This window comes from Grampus griseus (genome assembly GCF_964374135.1).
Source record: "Grampus griseus genome assembly, chromosome: 2".
Taxonomy (NCBI): domain Eukaryota; kingdom Metazoa; phylum Chordata; class Mammalia; order Artiodactyla; family Delphinidae; genus Grampus; species Grampus griseus.
In genome coordinates this window covers 151,260,373-151,281,785 of record NC_139018.1, presented here as the reverse complement: position 1 = coordinate 151,281,785, position 21,413 = coordinate 151,260,373, and the positions used below count along the sequence as shown (strand labels likewise).

The following is a 21,413-nucleotide window of genomic DNA, read 5'->3' as shown; positions in this document are numbered from 1 at the left end:
CCCGTGAGCCACAACTATTGAGCCTGCGCGTCTGGAGCCTGTGCTCCGCAACAAGAGAGGCTGCGATAGTAAGAGGCCCACGCACCGCTATGAAGAGTGGCCCCCGCTTGCCGCAACTAGAGAAAGCCCTCGCACAGAAACGAAGACCCAACACAGCCAAAAATAAATAAATAAATTTTTAAAAATTACATTTGTTTGTTACTAACATACATACGTGCTATTGATTTCTTTTTATAACTTTTATGGCCTTGCTCAAACTCTTATTAGTCCTAATAGTTGCTATTAATATTCTCTTGGATATTCTATGTAGACAATCATATTGTCTCTAAGTAATGAAATCAGACTGTCTCTTCCTTTCTAATTTGGGTACCACTTGTTTTCCTGTCCTACTGTGTTGGCTAAGAGCGCTAGTACAATGCTGCATAAATATGATGACAGCATGTTTTCTAAATTTAAAGGGACTGTCACTATCATTTTATCATTATGTATGTTGTTTGTGGTAGGTCTCAGGCTAAGGAAGTTCTATTCTATCCCTGGTTTGCCAAGAATTTTATCATGATTGGGTGTTGATTTTATTTTTTCCACTCTTACTTCTCCTCTTTTCTTTGATTTACTCTATTGTTCTTTTTCTCACCTCTTGAGTGCTTAATTTTTGTTCTTTTCCCTTCTTAAACTATGTATTTAAAAAGTTATAAATCTCCCTCTTAGTACTCCTTAATCAATCACATTCCAAAAGTTTTAATACATGAACCGTTAGATATTTCTTTTGTCACAGAGACCTCTACACAAGTGTTTTCCCAAGTGAGATGCATCTGTCCCAGACGATATGCAAGGTAACTTTCCTGGAATACATGAGGAAAATGTTAGAACTTCATTTTTATGTATTTCTTAATCCTTAAAAAATAAGCTTTACTAAAATTTAATACACAGATGATGAGCTCATCATCAACCACATTTAAAAATGTGAGTTAAAGATAATGGCAATCTTATCAAATCCATTTTAGAAGCCAGCCCCAAACTGAAATTATCCCGACTATTTGAAATATACATTTATGTCCACTATCATTAATCTCACCCTAAGTGAGTACTGAGCTTTGAAATATTAGCTAATAAAGTTGCTACATACCTAAAAATTATAAATAAATATATCAGGGGTAATGCTCAAAATATTTTTGCTGATAGTCTTGCAAAATCAAATTTGGAGGCACTTCTCTACTAGTTTTTCTGTTTAAGTTTAGGTTCTTCAACTAGTAAGGGAAAGGGACCAAGATGAAAAAAGTTTGAAAGGAAAATGTGGAACTGCATTAAAATCAGGAGACTCTTACCATGAATGCTTTACTGACCACTTAATGTATGTAAATGCTATTATTCACAGAAATCTCGAACAGGAGTCCCCAACAGAAAAACAAATTAAATACAGCAGAACAGAATACAAATGAAATGGCACATCCTCAATACATGCACATACGTAAAGTTTGGCAAACTAGAGGCAGAATCGTTTTTGCTATTTCCCCCAAATAAGAAGAGATAAGAATCATGTTCTATTTGTACATATTTTATTTATATGAGTATTGTGAAGTAATGAGTATTTAATTATAAAATCCCCCAATTTTCTGGTGTCACTTTGCACAAGATTAGATGCCTCTGTAAAGTCTCATTCTAAAAATAATGGAGTCCCTCTATACTAAGATGACTAATAAAAGATTCATTCATTATATATATTATCTACAAGCATTTTTATATTTTTCAACCAAGAAAAAAGCTGTTAGAGTGTGTGCATAAAAATAGCCTCACGTTTCATTAATATAGTCTCTTAAGTTTAACACGGGTAGGGATGAGAGAAAGAATTGCATAGAGTTAAAGATGAATAGATCTGATACTTTTCAAAATATATTTTATATTTAATTGAAATAAAAATTTCTTTCAGTTTGTTAGCAGAAAAGAATTAAATTAGGCTGCCAAAGATGGTGATAGAAACTCTGTACTTCAAGGTTTTCAGAGGTATAGACAACTGAGCTGTACACCAGACTGAAACACAACCCAGGAATTAACTAATGTCTTGAAATAAAAAACCTAGGTGTCTACTCACCAAAGTGAAGTCCCAATGGGGGCCAGGTGTTAAAAATGTGAAGGAGCTACCTCTCTGAAGGGAATATCTGTTAACAGAAAATTCAAACAATAAATACACTGAGAGTAACTTCAGTAAAATAAAGCACTAGACAGATAAAAAGCTATCTTTTTCATAGTTTCAAAACTGTTCAAAGTAGCCTTATTAGTCATTCAATTGTAGAAATAAGAGGAAGGGTATGTAAAAAAGAAACCACAAAAAGTAAAAAATCAGGGTATAGGTTCTGGTCATTTTCAGAAACTTTACAAAAATGAAAGGAGCTTTATAAAATTAGTGAACAGATTAAGAGTATTTAAAGAAAATAATTCAAAACAAGCAGAGTTTATTCTAGGAACATACACATGGCTCAATAATATGAAATATATTTATACAATATACTGCACTAATAGGTTAAATAAAAACCAGTAAATGATGCAAAAATTACTTGATAAAATTCAGCATTCATGCTTAATATTTTAAAAATAAGAATAAAAGAATACTCTTAACATAATAAAACCTAAATGCATTTATTTTGTATTTCATGTTTAAATCTCTTCCATGTACTGATTTTTTTTAAAAAATTATGATTTAATAAACCAAATAAAAAGCTTTGAATAACTATATAGGAGACAAAGGTCTCAAGTAAGATTAAAATTTGACTAGGATTTTTTCCTTTACTACTAAGTGATACATTTTTATTCTGTGTCATCTTGTCATTCAATGTAAAGAAACAAAATAATCCTTATGACAAAAATCTGTCTTCACCTTTATAAAATATAAACCTCTATGTTTATAAAACAAAATGACAAAAATCTGTCTTCACCTTTATAAAATATAAACCTCTGTCTTCACCTTTATAAAATATAAACCTCTATGTTTATAAAACATGTAGAAAATCACGAAACATAGCTAGCACATGAAATAAATTTTATAAACTATACTTATGAGAAAAGCAAAGGCTATTTATTCAGAGCTTGCTACAGCAAGGGAGATGGCCACCATCACTTGCGTTTAGGCAGACTCAAAGGCAGGCTGAGCAATGAGAAAGCTTTACAGTGGAAAAAAGGGAAGGCTTCTGGTGTACCCTGACTGGCAGGGGGAAGCTGTAGGCAGGCTAACTAGGACTAGGGTATCCTATGTGATTTACTGGGTGCAGATTTGATTTGCTCTAGTTGGTTTTAAGTTGGAAGCAAGGACAAAAATTAGGGAAGCTGGCAGCTACTGATCAAGTCCTGGCCATCTGGGGCTGATTATTACAGAAATTACTGCACTTAGCTTCCTGCATTGTCAGGCCATTGTCCACTTGTATATTCTGTCTCTCACCCTTGACCCTCATAAGGGGTCTATAAGTTACAGAAAACCACAGATGGCCATTATTTCTACAAATATTTAGAAGCTTAAATCAAACACAAAAACTTTTATAGTTTTCTAAGCTAAATATAAAGCAGAAGTTTATTTGACAAGGAACACAAGTGAAAATGGCTACAAGGAGAAAGAGGATAGCAAAATGGCTTCACAGAAGAATTAATACTTAAGTAATACTAAAGCTGAATCAAAGAGAAATAGCAATTAGCAAAGCATACAAGAGCCAGGAAGGCTCTGTGGGGAAAGGGAATAGTACATGTTAAGGGGGAGTGAACTGAATTATATTCAGGAAACTGCAAGTAGTTCCTTATGTTTGAGTATCAAAAGAAATAAAAAAGGGCTAGATCATGATAAAAGGCCTCACATACAATCCTTAAAGAGTATGGACTTGATCTTGAATATGTACGGCAACTGTCAGCAATTGAGTTCTAAGAAAGAAGAAGGCTGGATTGGAAGAAGGCCACACTGGTCAGGAAGACAAGTTAAGAGGCAGTTCCAATATTGCTTACAACAGATGGTAAGGGGCAGAGGGGCAGCAGCAAGGTTAGAGAGGAAAAGCAGACCAGAGAGAGGGCTCAATGGCATAACTGGATGGAGAATTCTTTTCCTCCCTAGGCCTGTTCAGTTACTATTAAGGTTCCTGACATAGCGAAATAGGATGACACTAATAATAATTAGAAACAGTTGCACAAAGATCTTAAGTTTTTTTTTTTTTTTTTGCTGTACGTGGGCCTCTCACTGTTGTGGCCTCTCCCGTTGCGGAGCACAGGCTCCGGACATGCAGGCTCAGCAGCCATGGCTCACGGGCCCAGCCGCTCCGCGGCATGTGGGATCTTCCCAGACCAGGGCACGAACCCGTGTCCCCTGCATCAGCAGACGGACTCTCAACCCCTGCACCACCAGGGAAGCCCCCAGATCTTAAGATATTTAAAGCAAACATTTCCTAAATAATTATTTGGAGCTCAAAAAAATTTTTGAGGGCCTCTTTAGTGGAGAAGAATAACCTAAGGAACTGATGATTTCTTGCCATTGCAGAAAAGTCAAGCAACAATGAAGAAAATAGCATGATTTTTGATAAAACACTAAGACATCAGCAATAAATTATAATTCACATGACTGAAGAATACATGGGGGGCTTCCCTGGTGGCGCAGTAGCTGAGAATCCGCCTGCCAATGCAGGGGACACGGATTCGAGCCCTGGTCCGGGAAGATACCACATGCCGCGGAGCAACTAAGCCTGTGTGCCACAACTACTGAGCCTGCGCTCTAGAGCCCGCGTGCCACAACTACTGAAGCCTGCGTGCCTAGAGCCCGTGCTCCGCAACGAGAAGCCACCGCAATGAGAAGCCCGTGCACTACAACGAAGAGTAGCCCCCGCCCGCTGCAACTAGAGAAGAGCCCGCACACAGCAACGAAGACCCAACGCAGCCAAAAATAAAAATAAACAAATAAAAAAAAATAAAGAATACATGGATATGGTATTATAGTATACATAGATAATATCAATAATATTATAAGCAAATGCCAAAAGATTACAGGGAAAACAGGACCTTCATAACTTATGAGTCCACAGAGCACACTTTTTAAAAACACTCCTCTAGGTAAGTGCTATCATATACTACACAGTTAAAAAGAGCCCCAGTAGGGACTGGGTTGAGAAGCAACAATTATGATTTCCCAGATTATCTTTAATGTAATACAAATATTCATTACAAAGTAGTAATCATAGTGGCACTTAAAACAGTCAATAAACACTTCCTTTTGGATATAAGACAAGTATTAAGGAGAACACAAAACCAAAGCTATTCATTTCTTTATTCCCTAGAATTGTCCATACTGACCTCAGAATGAATCTGATGTTTGAAAGCTGGAAAGAATTAGCTGTTCGGAATTTTAAACAGGTCAACAAACTGGAAAAATATTTCCAATTGGATGGCAAGATTCTTTCCAGCACCAGTTGTAATCAGCTTTACAGTAATGCTATTTTTTCCTATTTCAGTAACAAGTACCTATTTATTTTGAAAACTCATGTAAAACAGGAACCCAAAAAACAAATTGTGCCCTGAAAGCATGTGAGTCAGTGCCGGCTTTCAAAAATCTTGGAAAGATATATAATCATTTTTTCACAGGGTCAGACTCAAAATGTAATACAGCTATTTTAAATCCTTGTGGGAAAAATTTTTGATTTCATAAAACATTAAAAATGGCCTTTCTAGAAGATACCCAGTACAGTCCATTTAAAAGGGAGCTCAAAGGCTGAAATAAGAAGTGACAGTTCTTCATCTTTTCAAGAATTTTTGTCCAATCCTTTTTTTCATATATCCAAATAATTACAACATTTAAAGCATAAAATAAACTAATACCTAAAGGAACTAGCTTGGTATATTAATTGTGTTTCCTACTAACCCCATTGTGATTATTCCTTGGCCTCTAACACATTTCCTTTTGTATCACTTGGTGTGTTTTCAAACTATTATTTTTACACTAAACTAAATTTAGTCTAAACAAAGCGTAATTAAAATGGCAAAGTTGATGTTCAAAAGAAAATCATCCTGTTATTTCATTCTTAAACCGAATTGTATTTTCAGAGATTATGACTTGTGTCACTGTCCTCCTCTATCATGGCAGGTAATTAAGAGCTGAATTGGATTTATAATGGCAGATTTATAAATGGCAACATTTTCATAAAGTGTACCAGACAATATAAGTGACTATTCTAATTAAAAAGGAAAATAAACCACAAAAATATAAAGATACTGGCTTATAATAAGATAGGTATTTAAGGTTTTACAATGAAAATAACCAAAATGAGTTAGCAAAGTAATGTTTTTTAAAAAGCAAGCTAAATAGAAGGGCTAATGATAGGAGTATAGCAGAGTAGGTCACTGAAATTAGCAAAAAAGAAGACTTGAGGCATAGGGGCATTTGAAATATGACAAAGTATAACTGAAAAGTTTTTGGATGCCTCCAGATCTGTTAAGAAAAATTACTTCCTATGTGAAAACAAGAACACAGTATTACTGATATGCAGCTGTTGGGTGCAACTCAAACACATTTCTCAGCCTGATTACAAACAACTATACGTAACTCACAGATAGCTAAATTAAAAATGTAATCTGTAAATGCCAAAGGTACCATGAATGCATCAATCTTATAGAATGAATGGTGTAAACTATTCTTTATAGATAACATTTGTTGGTATTTAGGGTGCTGAACTACTCAGTGTCTCAAGTGCTTTGCAAATTAGACAAACAATGACAAAATTCACTTATCTGGGTTTAATATCTGAGGAAGCAGACATCTCCTACTGCTTTGACTGCTTAGCATCTTAAGGGATTGTCTCCTCTCCACTTCGGAAAGAGCCTGGTGGAGCTGATAATCATGTAGACTATCTCCTCTACCACACTGGGGTTTTCTCACCTGTATCTGAGAGTCCCAAGTAACAGATACATCTTGGAACATCTCTAGTCCAGAACACAGCTGAGCATCTAGAAACCAGCATGCACACACATTCCAGACATCACAACATCCTACACTAATACTCAAGACTATCATTCAATGCCTTTGCGTTACGAATTTCTAATATACTTATCAGGTTGCCTTGCCCACAGCATCAGATTCAGGAGACAGGGTACAGGGGATAATGCCAGCAGCAAGTAATAGTGAGGGAAGAGAAAAATATCTAAAAGCTACTTCGTTAAAAATCTAGTAGCCTTTGGAAAACAGTTTGGCAATTCCTTAAAAGGTTAAACATAAGCTTACCATATGACTCAGCAATTCCAGTTCTAGGAATCTACCCAAGAGAAATGAAAACATATGTCCACACAAAGACTTGTATGTAAATGGTCACAGCAGCATTATCCATAATAGCGAAAACTGGAAACAATTCAAATCTCCAGCAACTGGTAAATGGAGTAACAAAATGTGGAATATTCATTTCATATAATGGAATACTATTTAGCAGTAAAATGGAATGAAATACTGATACATGTCATAATATGGACAAACTGCAAAACATGCAAATGCAAAAGATTATATATTGTATAATTCTATTTATAAGAGATGTCCAGAAATAGACATTTATAGACATGGAAAGCAGATTAGTGGCTGCCTAGGTCTGGGGGTAGGAGCAAGGACAAACTGCAAACAAACTTGAGGGAGTATTTGGGATGATGAATGTTCTAACAGTGAACTGTGTCTATAAATTTACTAATAATCACTAAACTGCACACTTACAATGGGTGAATGTTATGACATGTAAATTATATCTCAATAAAACTGTTAAAAAGTACAGTCATTTCAATGTGGGAGGAAACAGCCTTAGGAGCTAGGTGGGGGCATCCTTTTATTTTCAGCAACTAGTAATATAAATAGTAATAATAATGACAATCCGGGATTATCAAGGATTGGCTCAATTTGTGTTTATATGCCCTAATTTAGTTTTTTAAATGTTCTGAAAAATAGTCCATCCAAAAAGTTAAATTCCCTTAAAGGCAACAGGAATCCTCAGCTCTAAGTTAACAGAACAGCTAGCTTGGCTTAAGAATATACCTTTAACCCTGGATGTCCATTCTACAAATTCATCAGTTTCACTAGGAAAACAAAAGTCAAAGATCTAGCATTGTGCTGTTACCAACTATACTGTACCACCTCTACAAAAACTGACAACAGAGGTAATTGCTAAATATTCCTTGATAGAGGGTAAGTAAGTTATAGCTCTAGTGCTTCCTGCAGAAAACGAAAATAATGACACAAGATTTCTGGAGTATTTGCTGTGTCTAGGTACTATTCTAATGTTTTACTTGAATTACCTACCATAATTTTCACAACCTTATGAGACAGATACTATATGAAGTGAGATTTAAAGAGATTAATCACAGCCTTATGAGATAGATACTAATAATGAGCTAGACACTATGAAGTGAGACTTAAAAGAGATTAAGTCCTCAAGAGCAAGAGTTTGAACCCAAGGAGCCTGACTGTAAAGCCTAAACTCTTTAAACGCTAATGTTTTATTTGGCTGTGGGTCACAGTCTCAAAGAGTGTACATTCCCAGAGAAAATAATTAGCTGAGTCAAAGCTGGGGCTAGAACAAACACAGTGTCAGGAAAACTGGGCCAGAAAAGCAAGCCGCCTTCTGAGCTATGGGCTGCGTGGTGGGGCCCAGGGCTGCCTGAGGACAAGACCCTGGCCTATTACTACCCAGAACAAAAAGAGAGGGACGGTGGCGCAGGGGTTAAGACTCCACGCTCCCAATGCAGGGGGCCTGGGTTAGATTCCTGGTCAGGGAACTAGATCCCACATGAATGCCACAACTAAGGAGCCCACCTGCCGCAACAAAGACCCTGTGCTAATTAATTAATTAAATGAAAAAAAATAATAAATAAATAAAATTTTTAAAAAACAAATAAAATCAAAAAGAGAGGGACGGAAGAGGAAAAAGGAGCCAGAGGCCTGCCACATAAGAGGCAGCTGCACAGAAAGCTTACACCCCAGTGGATTCCAGACGTCTCCACTCTTTTCTCCCTAATTATCTTGCCCCTGCCATATCCTGTAGTAGTCATCACACACATTATGTTCAAAAAAATTTATTTACACGCAAATGTGTGTACACATGTACGTGTATACACACACACACACACACACACACGCTGCCTAGTTTCACTATGAATTCCTGACCACAAATTTCAAGTGATCCTCAGTTCTGCTCAGCAACGCTATTAGATTTCCCTTGTCATTTCCTCGCCTACCCTCTGAAATAACTATTTCAAACCTTTCTCTCTTTACTCTTCCAATACTCCTTCCCCACCCCCACCTCACTAACAGCTTTGACTCTGCACCTTATTATATTATATCCTACATATTTACACTGTCCAGTCTACCAACCATAGACCTTTTCTTCTCTCTTGTTATAGTGGATAAGCTCTATTATTTAAGGCCAAGCCTTCCACTTGTACACTGGGTCATATCCTTGTTTCTCTACTCTTAAAAGCAGTCAGAGACAAAGAATAAGAATTAGATATTAAATATAAATGAATCAAGTGTAACGATACAAATTCCAGGAGAATATCCCTTCTGAATAAGGGAAAATGGCCAGTGTAATAAGGTTGTCTTGAGGAAAAGCAATTGTGTGATCAATCAGGTTGTGAACCAAATTAGCTTTGCAGAGAACAATATTTTTACTTGAGAGAATGACTAACAGATAAACTGTCATTTGGACTTGAGTATTTTGCGGACATTTATCTATAATGAAGTATTGCTGCTGCCAATGATAAAAATTTGAGCTTTCAAATGAAAATCAGAATTTTTTGAAAACTGTACCCATCACTATGAGCATGGCATCCTCCCAATACTTAAAAGCTTTCACATGAGATTGGTGGTACTATTAATAATTGTGATTTTCTGATAGCATGTAACAGTACGTATCAACCTTTAGAAGATTTGCTTAACTCCCTGTGCCAATATTTTCCAAATGACAAATGCATAATGTCACAAAATCAAGGATGGGTAAAATAGATCTATTCAAAGTTTTAACAGACCAATGGATTTTAATGTAACAGAGAATGAAAAATTCATTGCTATGGTTTCAGATTCTAAATTCCAGCCACCTGTTAAGAAACTACCACTTGTCAAGCTCTGGTATATTATCAAAGAATATCCTCAATTACCTGAAAAGCCTATTAAAGTACCCATGCCTTACTGAACTGAAAATCTATGTCAGGGCAGATTTTCTTTATCTACTAATATACTTCATTCTCTATATACTTCAACTTTATACATTGCAACACATTATATACAAGGCGATATAAGAATCCAGCCCTCCTCTGTTAAGCTAGATTATCAGTGATGTCAAACTTATAGAACTGCTGCCCTAGAGAAAACCTGCACAGATACACAGAGGAAATGTACCAAAAACAACAACAAAAAAGAAACTAAAAACCAAATATACTGTATACAATATACCAAATAAACTCCATCTGAATTATGAAAAGAGATTTTAAAAACTATTATAGCTAATGATATTTCATTGTATAAAAGTATAATGTATTTAATTTTCTCGTTTTTTCTAAACTTATTATAAAAATGTGTTGTGATATACTACTTTGTACATACATCTACATATGCTATGCAACTGCTTTCTTAAGATAAATCCCTATAATTGCTTGGTTTAAATATACACCTTATTAAAATGTTGTTTTCTCTACCAGATTTCGCTCCAATATACATGCAGTGAGAGTACCAGAAGGAAAGGAGAGAAAGGAGCAGAAAAAAATATTTGAAGAAATAATGGAGCAGCAGAGCGGTGACAGGAGGAGGCAGAGGAGGGAGACCTCTAGGGAGGGTCTGTCCAGCACCGTCCCCCTCGGCACCGTCCCCCTCGCCACAATGCCCGAGCTGCCGCCATGGCTGCCGCTGGAGGAGGAGCAGAACATGGCTCTACATTCAATATTTTGCAATAAACAATAATGGAAAAGAATCTGAAAAAGAATATATATGTATAACTGAATCACTTTGCTGTACACCAGAAACTAACACAACTTGTAAATCAACTATACTTCAATTAAAAAAAAAAAGACAACCCACAGAATAGGAGAACATATCTACCTGCAAACAATGTATCTGGTAAGGGACGTGTATCCAGAATGAAGAGTTCTTATATCTTAATAATAAAAAATATAAATAACCCAATTTTAAAAATGGGCAAAGGATGGCTCACTAAAATTGGCCACATGATTCTATTCATGTGAAATGTCCAGAAGAGGGAAATTCATAAAGACAGACAGTAGATTAGAGGTTGGGGTAAAGCAAGAAAGGAGTGTTGGGGAGGGGGATGAATAACTAAAGGGTATGGGTTTTCATTCTGAGGTGAAGAAAATGTTCTAAAATTGCCTGGTGATGGTTGCACACGTCTGTGAATCTATAGGACAACAATGAATTATACACCTCAAATGGGTGAAACTATAGTATGTGAACAATGTTTTTAAAAAAGGTGATATTTTCCTGTATGTTTTTTTTTGTGTGTGTGTGCTACGCGGGCCTCTCACTGTTGTGGCCTCTCCTGTTGCGGAGCACAGGCTCCAGACGCTCAGCGGCCATGGCTCACGGGACCGGCCGCTCCACGGCATGTGGGATCTTCCCGGACTGGGGCACGAACCCTGCATGGGCAGGCGGACTCTCAACCACTGCGTCACCAGGGAAGCCCATCCTGTATGTTTTTTGTCTTTCAAATCAGTGTATACTGAGTTTGTCTAGAAAAAGTTATAATATTTACATTGTCATATACATCAATCTTTTTCATTACGATTTCTGGATCTGATGTTATGCTTAAACAGTTGTCTTGCCCCACTATTAACTGACACTATCTTGTCAAACTTCACATCTTCTTGTAGATGATCTTATATCCTCTCCCTCCAAGGTTCTTCTAACTTCATTACTCTCCTCATGCTGCCTTTGCCACCACCCTTTTCTCAGCTGACACCATTTCCAACCTCACACAAAAAATAGAACCCTGGTGGGAAAGCCCTCAAATTCCTGCTTACAACATACCCCATCCCCCAAACTTACCTAGCTCTTAGCCAGGCTAGATTCTCTACCCTTAATTTGGATTCCACCCTTTTCTGCCTTGCTGGTCACTTGTTTCATCATCTTTTCTCTCTTGTCTCTTCAACCTCTCCCTGTACTTGCTTATTCTCCACCGCCCCCACCCCATATCAAGTTTACCCCTTCTTAAGATTCTACCCCACAAGCTTGCGTTGCCTCCATTATTCTTTCTTGCTCTCCAGTTGCAGCGAGAGTTCTTCAAAGTGGAACCCACACTTAGCGTGTCAAGTCCTCCTATCTCATTGCCAGCCATCAGATTCAAACACTCATCTAGGCTACTGCAGATAGAGTTCCCACCAATTCATCATCTTCACTTGGGGATTTTTAACTTGGTATCCATAGTTGGGCTGCAAGGGTCCACAAATCTGAAATTTTATGTATATGAGCACTTTTTAGGGAATAGTTTTCCTAAGATTTACTGTCATGGCATACAAGGTCCCTTGATGATGCGACTCTTACTTCTTCAGTATAATCTCTCATCACTACCTCCTCTCTCCTACACAACTAGCGTCAAGCCACAGTGAACTAGTTACGATACCTAGAACTCATCATGCTCATTTGCTTAAGGGCCTTTTAACATTTAACATCCTTCCCCCATATGATGTCACCCATTTACACCTATGGTCTAAACTGGTCCTCCAAGACTCAGGGATTACTACAGGGAATCATCTCCTGTCCTCTCCAGTCAGGGTAAGTTCTCCTTTTATTTGCATCTATGGCATCATATATATACAGCTATAGTAACTGTTGTCATACACTATTATAATTATTAACTTTCTTCCCTATATCATTATAAGTTCTTCCAGAATAAGGACAGTTTTTTCCATCTCCATACTCCTAGTGTCTAACGCTCACATATTTCCGGAACAAATCACACTGCATTCTCTTCTCAACCCACTACAAACATTCTAAATTCAATATTTTAACTGTTTCATGGAAACTATCCGAGGTCAATATGCTCTTCTCATTAGCAGATTTAATGGTCTTTTCATTCCTTATCTAACTAAACTTTCCAGTCCTTCCTTATAAGTCACATTTGACATAGTTTCCCATGTCCTTTCTCAAAATCCTTTCTTACATTTGGCGTCCTGGATCCTGAGCTCACTTGGCTCTTTCTTACCTCACCAGCTGTTCCTCTGAGCATCCTCATTACCCCGACCTTTAAATGTGGGGAGTGCCTCAGGGTTAAGTCCCCAATCTCTTCATTTTTTAAAAATAAATTTATTTATTAATTTATTTTTGGCCACGTTGGGTCTTCATTGCTGTGCGCGGGCTTTCTCTAGTTGCGGTGACCAGGGGCTACTCTGCCTTGCAGTGCGTGGGCTTCTCATTGCAGTGGCTTCTCTTGTTGCGGAGCATGGGCACTAGGCGCGCGGGCTTCAGTAGTTGTGGCACGCTGGCTCTAGAGCGCAGGCTTAGTAATTGTAGTGCACGGACTTAGTTGCTCCGTGGCATGTGGGATCTTCCTGGACCAGGGCTCGAACCCGTGTCCCCTGCACTGGCAGGTGGATTCTTAACCACTGTGCCACCAGGGAAGCCCCCCAATCTCTTCTTTATTCAGACTCACTATCTAGATGACTTCGCAATGCTGTGATTTCAAGTCTGCTTGCTGACAACCCCCCGATTTATACCTGGTTACACAGATGCATTCACTTTATGAAATTTCACTGAGCCAAAAACATTTATGATTCATGCCCTCTTTCATTCGACTGTTACACTTCAATAAAGCATTTTTTTTAAAAAAAGAGAAAAAAGCAGAAAAAGAGAAAAGAAAAAGGAAAAAAGAAACTGGTGTGATGAACTCCTTAATAAGAGTCTTATAACATATCCCAAGGCAAACTCCCCAGGTCTTTCCTTTGTAGGAACATGGAAACCCATTCTTCTGGTGCTCAGACCAAAAACCTTGGAATCATTCTTCATTCCTCTATTTCTCTTAACTCCACATTTAATCCATCTGCAAATCCCGTCAGCTCTACTTTCAAAACACAACCCAAATATGAATATTTTCCACCACATCTACCACTCGGATGTTTCAACTGCAATGGCCTCTTAGTTGGTCTCTCGGATTCTATCCTTGCCACGTAACAAAGTGATTCTCTTAAAAGACAGATCACATAATTTCCTACTGCTTCCCAACCACGGATTCAAATTTAAAGTCCTTTTGGCAGTCAACCATATACTACCCGATCTGGCCCTAGTCATCTCTCCGACCTCATCATCTACCTTTCTGCCCTCTGTTTCACTCCACTCTAGTGACCCTGGCTTCTCTGCAGTCCTTGAACATACCATATAGATTCTACTTGCACTTACTGCCTTTCTCCCCAAATATTCACATGGCTTTGTTCCTTAATTTCTTCAGATCTCTGCTTAAACATCATCGCTATCATCAGAGAGGCTTTTCCTTGTGATGTTTTAAAAACAGCAACATGACCCTCTCCTTATCTCTATCCCCCTTAGTATGCCTCTTCACAGCAATGACCACCTGATATTTTATTATTTATTTCATTATTGTCTTTCCTCCCCAAGCAGACTTTAAGCTTCAGGAGAGCAGGGAGTTCATCTGTTCACCAGAATTCCCAGTATCTACAACAATGTCTGGCACTAGGTAGGTGCAATGAATTTAACACTGCCCCACTTGATGTTTTTGAAATTCTATGTTCATTTTCCCTTAACTAGGCTTTCCCGATTCTTTCCCGATTCTCCTATTTCTCAGTCTCAGAGATGATGACATCTCTCTCTCTGCTCTTTCACTTCTTCTTAAACTAGGCTGTAATCAGTATAAAAGTTTCAGGCAAGGGTTATCGTAAACTTCAAAATAAAAATCAGTATCTAATGAAAGATACTGTTCTCTCTGCATGATAACTTACAATGAGTTTATAAATGCCTTGTCCATGAAAGTAAGGTGTTTTCCTTTCTCTCAAAAAGGGTTTGGCGGACCTCCCTGGTGGTGCAGTGGCTAGGAATCTGCCTGCCAGTACAGGGGACACAGGTTCGATCCCTGGTCCGGGAAGATCCCACATGCCGCAGAGCAACTAAGCCTGTGTGCCACAACTACTGAGCCTGTGCTCTAGAGCCTGTGTGCCACAACTACTGAGCCTGTGCTCTAGAGCCCCTGAGCCACAACTACTGAGCCCATGCACCGCAACTAGTGAAGGCTACGCGCTCTAGGGCCCATGCTCCGCACGAAGAGAAGCCACCGCAGTGAGAGGTCCGTGCACCTCAATGAAGAGTAACCCCTGCTCGCTGCAACTAGAGAAAGCCTGCACGCAGCAACCAAGACCCAATGCAGCCAAAAATAAATTAATTAAATAAATTTAAAAAAAAAGGGATTGGCACATGCAGGCATGACTGGAATGTAAATTATGTAAGGAACTGTAGTTTATCTCAAGTAATAATGTGAAGTGGACCACAGTGCTTCTGAAAAGATGGAGCAGAGGTGGAATTATAGACAAAAATCAACAAATAACAGTTAACATTTGTTGAGAGCTCTCTGTGTATGGGGTTACACACATGACCTCACTGAATTTCACAACTTACAGGAAGTGGGTACTATTATAATCCCAGTTGACAGATGAGGACACAACTTCAGGGATGTAAGGTCCAACCGCCAGTCACTGGAAACCCACCCCCTGCAAAACCGTGAGGGGAAAGCCACGCCTTTAGCACTTTTTCACCCTCTCCTCTTGCAGACACAGCCTCTGAAACCCTCGGCTAGTGTCCTTCCTTTGTAGACACACGGGACAGAATGTGAAATGTGTCAACAGCTAAAAAGTCGGCGACCATCCTCTTTGCTCTCTTTACCCAGGAGGCTGGGGCCGTGAGCTGCGCTGAGCACCGACGTGGCCAAGGCTCCAAAGGAGAGACTCTGACCTCGGCAAAACTTTTCATATTAATGCTCGTTTTTAGGCTAAAAGTTTGCTGTCTGGTAGAAGTCCTCTGGCTCCAGGGACGATTCCCGTCCCCCGACCCCGCAGTTCCCCGGGGGCATTTAGGAACCTTCCCAATTCCGGCCCGAAACCTGATGGATGTTTAGAGGATCTCCAAGGCCACCTGAGGGAGGTGGGGAAGGAGACTGGAGGGAGGGGGAAGGGGAGAGGTAGGAAGGAGAGGAGTGGGAAAAGGAAATAAAGGACCAGGGAGAAGATGATAGGAAGAGGGGTAGGAGGGTGAGAGGAGGGGGACGAGGAGGAGGAAGGAAAAGAAGGGGGAGGAGAAGGAAAGGGGGAGGAGAAGGAAAGGGGGGGAGAAGAGGGAGGGGAGAGAAGGGGGAGGAGAGTAGGCAGCCCGGCCCTCCCCTGCCCCTCCCCTCCTCCCACCCCCTCCCCAACCTCGGACCCAACGCTAGGGGTCCCCAGGCGCCGCCGCCCCCAGCGCTCACCTGCCATCTGGCCCCGGCCCGGGGGTGTCGGCCGAAGGCTCTGCGGCGCCGCCCGCGCTGAGTCCCGAGGCCCGGCGGCTTCGCCTCCGCGGCCGGCTCTGCTCCTGGGCCGCCAGCTCGGGCTCCATGGCGTGAAGGGGGCGGCGCGGTGGCCGGGTGCCCGGGAGGCCCGCTGGGAGCCGCACGGCGCCCGGCCGCTTCGGCCCGGAGAAGGGTTCCTGTCAGGAGGGCGCCGCCACCGCCGCCGCCGCCATCGCCATCTTCCGGGGTTTGAAAATGGCGGCCGCGCGGCGACCAGCCAATCAGGGGACGGCGTGCGGTTGCTAGGAAACGTGGAGTCCCGCCCCTCTCCTCCTACCTCCAGGCGCCTAACTTCATAGAAGCTAGAAGGGGAGGGTAGCCGAGGGGGTCACCCTGCTGAAAACGCGTGACCTGGGATTTAGTTCTGACTCCATTCCTAAATCCCCAAGACCCGATTAGTAGTTCACAGTTCATTAGGACTTTCACCACAAGCCACGGCAAATTGGAAGCATTTTAGAACTTTCTTAGCATGTGGGGAGAGGTTGAAAGTAAAATGAGGTTTGCACACGCTGAATTATTCATGTGAGATAAATCCCCGGTCACCAAAGGTATTGGAAAAATGTGTTCTCAGGGCTCTCTCTAGGAAACCAGTAAATCTGATTATGAGACCTCCTGTCTCCAGAGCAGAAGAGTCCAAGTGCCTTCATCCTCTAATTATAAGAAGGCACTACAGCACGTAAAGGACCTTCTCAAATAAAAAAGAAAATTGTTAAATAGCACATTCTTTGGTTTAAAATACTGCTTTCTTTATGTCAAAGGCTTTAAAAATCACCTCCCCTTTCACACTCTGATTCCCCTTCTGGGAATCTATCCTAAGAAATAAAATTGTATATACATTGAAGGGTAGCAATATATGCCACCTTAAACATGCTGCTTTGGAAGGAGGATTATTTTTAGCTGCAGGCACTTGAAGAACACCAGGTGCAAGAAGGGCCTTCTGACCTCCCCCCTTCTTCATGAAAGCAGGAGATAAATCTCCCCTGTGATAGCGGCCCTCCCCATATCAGGAGGATGGGGGGAGTCAGAGACAGAATTCTCTACAAACAGAAATTGTTTAAATAACTCTTATCTTCCTTTGGTCTCCCCGTGTATTTTACTTACTCTTCCACAATTCCCTCTCATTGTCCAACCTCGTACATAAGCACTAAGGTTTTGCTCCTTCTTTGGGTTTTTATTTTCCTATGGAGGATCCTCTGTACATGTAAAAATCTGTTTGCTTTTCTCCTGTTAATTCAAATTCTGTCTTTTTTTTTTTTTTTTTTTTTTTTTTTTTGCGATACACGGGCCTCTCACTGTTGTGGCCTCTCCCGTTGCGGAGCACAGGCTCCGGACGCGCAGGCTCAGCGGCCATGGCTCACGGACCCAGCCGCTCCGCGGCATGTGGGATCTTCCCGGACCGGGGCACGAACCCGTGTCCCCTGAATCGGCAGGCGGACTCTCAACCACTGCGCCACCAGGGAAGCCCCTCATACATTCTTAATACAAGAGGAGGATTCTTTCTTAAAGACATTTGTTATTTTCAACCTAGGTATACGTCGCAAGCAGATTTGTATAAGCTTTAGAGAATTCATCGGTAGTTGTGCACAGACTTTATCACAGGGTGTTCAGGTAGGCCCATCACAGCTCCTCTGACACCAGAGAAGTGAAAAACTGAAAAGAGGCTGTGCTGCTTTAAGTGTCTCAGCCCTCAGGTAGAGTCACTTTCTGCCCTTTGATAAAGCTTACCTGGGCGGCTCCTCCTGTCAGTACCACTGGGCAGTGGGGCACCTGCAGATCAACATGGTAAGTGGCTTCTATGTTGCTGACAGTGTTGCTGTCAACAGTTGTAGCAAATTTTTTTCATCATGTGTGTCTCTCTTTTCCCCCACCAAACAATTCTTCATGGATTCCTGACACAAGAGAAGAAATGTTTAAAGAGGCATTTGTTTCTTTAAATATCTGTGTTTGGATCAGATTTGAATCTGCTCTGAATCTCATCTATTCATCTATAATTCTGCTGCTTTTAGGACAAGCTTTGTTGATTTGTAGTGGTTCACTGCCTTTAACGGAAGCACTGAGGCAAGATCCTCTCCTTCCTTTAGTTTTTACATTTGCTTTAGACTGAGTGTGCTGGTTTTTCTGTAGAAACCAGTGGCTTCGTTTTTAGTAATGCTTTCAGAGTTTCTGGGAACTTCAGACCCAGGTCACCGTTGCTGAGCTCATAAATGTGAGGCTGGGTGAAGGGCAGGGACCTCTATGTTGTCCTCTCTTGAGTCTAGTTCTTTGAGGACAATAATTAATACAGTTACTTACAATAATTCTGTTTGGGGACCACCTCTTATGATCCACTTTCCTTTCACTCTCGGTTTTTTATTTCTTTTTTTAATTGACGTAGAGTCGCTATACAATATTATGTGTTACAGGTGTGCTATATAGTGATTCACAATTTTCAAAGGTCATACTCCATTTGTAATTACTATAAAATACTGGCTCTATTCCCCATGTTGTACAATGTATCCTTGTCACTTATTCTATACCTAATAGTTTGTACCATTTAGTCCCCTACCCCTAAATTGCCCTCCCCCCTTCACTCTCCCCTCCACTAACCACTAGTTTTTCTCTATATCTGTGAGTCTGCTTCTTTTTATTATATTCACTAATTTCTTGTATGTTTTAGATTCCACATATAAGTGATATCATACATGTTTGTCTCTGTCTGACTTATTTCAATTTTTCAAGTCCATCCATGTTGCTGCAAATGGCAAAAATTTGTTCTGTTTTAATGGCTGAGCAATATTCCATTGTGTGTGTGTGTGTGTGTGTGTGTGTATATATACCACTTCTTATCCATTTATCTGTTGATGGACACTCAGGTGGCTTCCATGTCTTGACAATTGTAAATAATGCTGTTATGAACACTGGGGTTCATGTATCTTTTCGAATTAGTGTTTTTGTTTTTCTCAAATATATACCCAGGAGTGGAATTGCTGTTTCATATGACAGTTCTCTTTTTAGTTTTTTGAGAAACCTTCAAACTGTTTTCCACAGTGGCTGCACCAATTTATGTTTCCACCAACAGTGTTATTATCTCTTATGTTCCAGTCACAGTAATTTTTAGTCTCAGAATTTTTAATTCTTAAATGAAAGCAAGCATTCGAATTGCTTTTTCATCTTTGATCTTCTCACCCCATTGGACTTTCTCTCCAACATTTTAAGGATGTTTATTTTATATTGTTTTGCTCTTAAAAATTATGCCTTCCTACATCAGGGATCCTTGCAGTAATGGAAATGCTCTGTCTTGAGTGTATCAGTTTTGATATTCTGGGTGTGATCTTGCAAGATATTTCCACTGGAGGAAAACAGGTAAGGGATCCATGAGCTCTTTCTGCATTATTTCTTATAACCACACATGAATCTACAATTCATATTTATCTCAAAATAAAAAGGTAATTAAAAAACTGTGCTGTCCTAGTAATTCCCAATAAGCTTTAAAGCAGCATTTATGAATGTGCTGTGATATCACTACTGATATTCAGTGGGCATTTGACAGTCTTTATTTTATATAGTGTGACTAATATTTTCACAGATAGTTTGGAAAGGAGGAAAAGGCTAAGAATAAGGTGGAGATAGCCTTCTGTCCCCGGGACACAGTTATGAGATAAACTCAGCTGCTTCTCAAACCAGGATGGGCAAGATTGGTCCTTCTTGGGCCAAGTATTCCTGCCAAGTTAAAAAAGCTGTTTCCCTCCTATGTCTGTATCACTTGGGAGAACAGTCCCCATGAAGATCAGCAATTGTTTTTCATGTTGGCGATTATTTTTACTGTGAATATTAAGAGCAAGTACCCTGTGTGCATGACCTGTTGGACTGGGTGGAAAACAGCCGTGGAAGGATGTTGTGAGAGAAATCTACATGCAAGTGGTTTTAATGACGCAGAAACAAGGAATTCGCCGCCCCCCTCCACCCCCTCCACCCCCACCCCTCCGCCACTTTTAAGTTTGTACCTAAATCTAGGAATTGGGGTAAGTTTTGATCTGATCACAGTAGCTAATGTACTGAGATCATCTTAAGTCCTTTGGGAGGAGAGAGGATTGAAGCTGTGCTTTACAGACTCAGGTGTTAGAAGGCTGTTGATGATGGAATATGTTGTTTTGATTTTTCTGTGCCAGATAGAGGTTGGAAAAATTGGTTGGTACTAAGTGAAGTGCTTTGTAAATTGAGTTCACTTCCTTTGTCGTGAGAGACATGGTTGCATACAAAAGAAATCAAAGGGAAGTTCTACTCAGGTAATGAACTTGAATTCCTCGTAAAGCACAGAGTTCTGTGTTATGCCCGTGACTCAAGGAGACAAAGTACAGGGTTTTTATGGCTGAGCACAAGCAGAGTGAGCAGAGTCTGGGTCAGATGGCAGGGCTGTGACTGGCCACAGAGACCTCCCTCCCCTCCTCCAATCGGTGGTCTTTTTGTGGTTGAATCTCAGACCTTGGGAAAGTGCAGCCACGGACAGACAGAGGAGGGCAGTGTTGCCTATCAGCATATCAGGCAGACAGCCTGAAGGGTCCTGATGATGCAGTAAACAGACTTCTCACCCTGTAAGACCCTCTGCACAGACTTGTTCCATGACCATTGGCAATCAAAACACAACGATATTAAAGCCAGCAATTGCTGTCCCCTTAGATTTTTAGGATTTAACTTTTTCTCCCCTCTCTTAGATGAGTAGGTATTTAAATTACAAAAAAAAAAAGTTATTTGCCTTAAAAAAAATAAAAGTGAATGGTAATTTAAAAGTGGGAGAGGAGAGGGGAGGCTAATGAGGGTGAAGAAAATAGGTAAGTTTAAACAGGAAAAAAAATTCTACCCAGATGTTACTAGAGTTAATATTTTGATGCATTTTAAAGACTT

The 21,413-nt window shown here is 40.1% G+C and overlaps 1 protein-coding gene across 1 annotated transcript in view; it reads right to left on the bottom strand.

The window, feature by feature from the left end:
- Positions 1-16,689, bottom strand: part of NET1 (neuroepithelial cell transforming 1) — a 53,393-nt gene extending 36,704 nt beyond the window's left edge. The window contains exons 1-2 of the mRNA XM_082649268.1: positions 16,452-16,689; positions 2,090-2,156 (exon numbers count right to left, since the gene is read on the bottom strand). Coding sequence (XP_082505394.1) covers positions 2,090-2,156; positions 16,452-16,579 — 195 coding nt within the window. The 5' untranslated portion in view covers positions 16,580-16,689. The remainder of the gene's footprint in view (positions 1-2,089; positions 2,157-16,451) is intronic.
- Between the last annotated feature and the right edge of the window lie 4,724 nt (positions 16,690-21,413).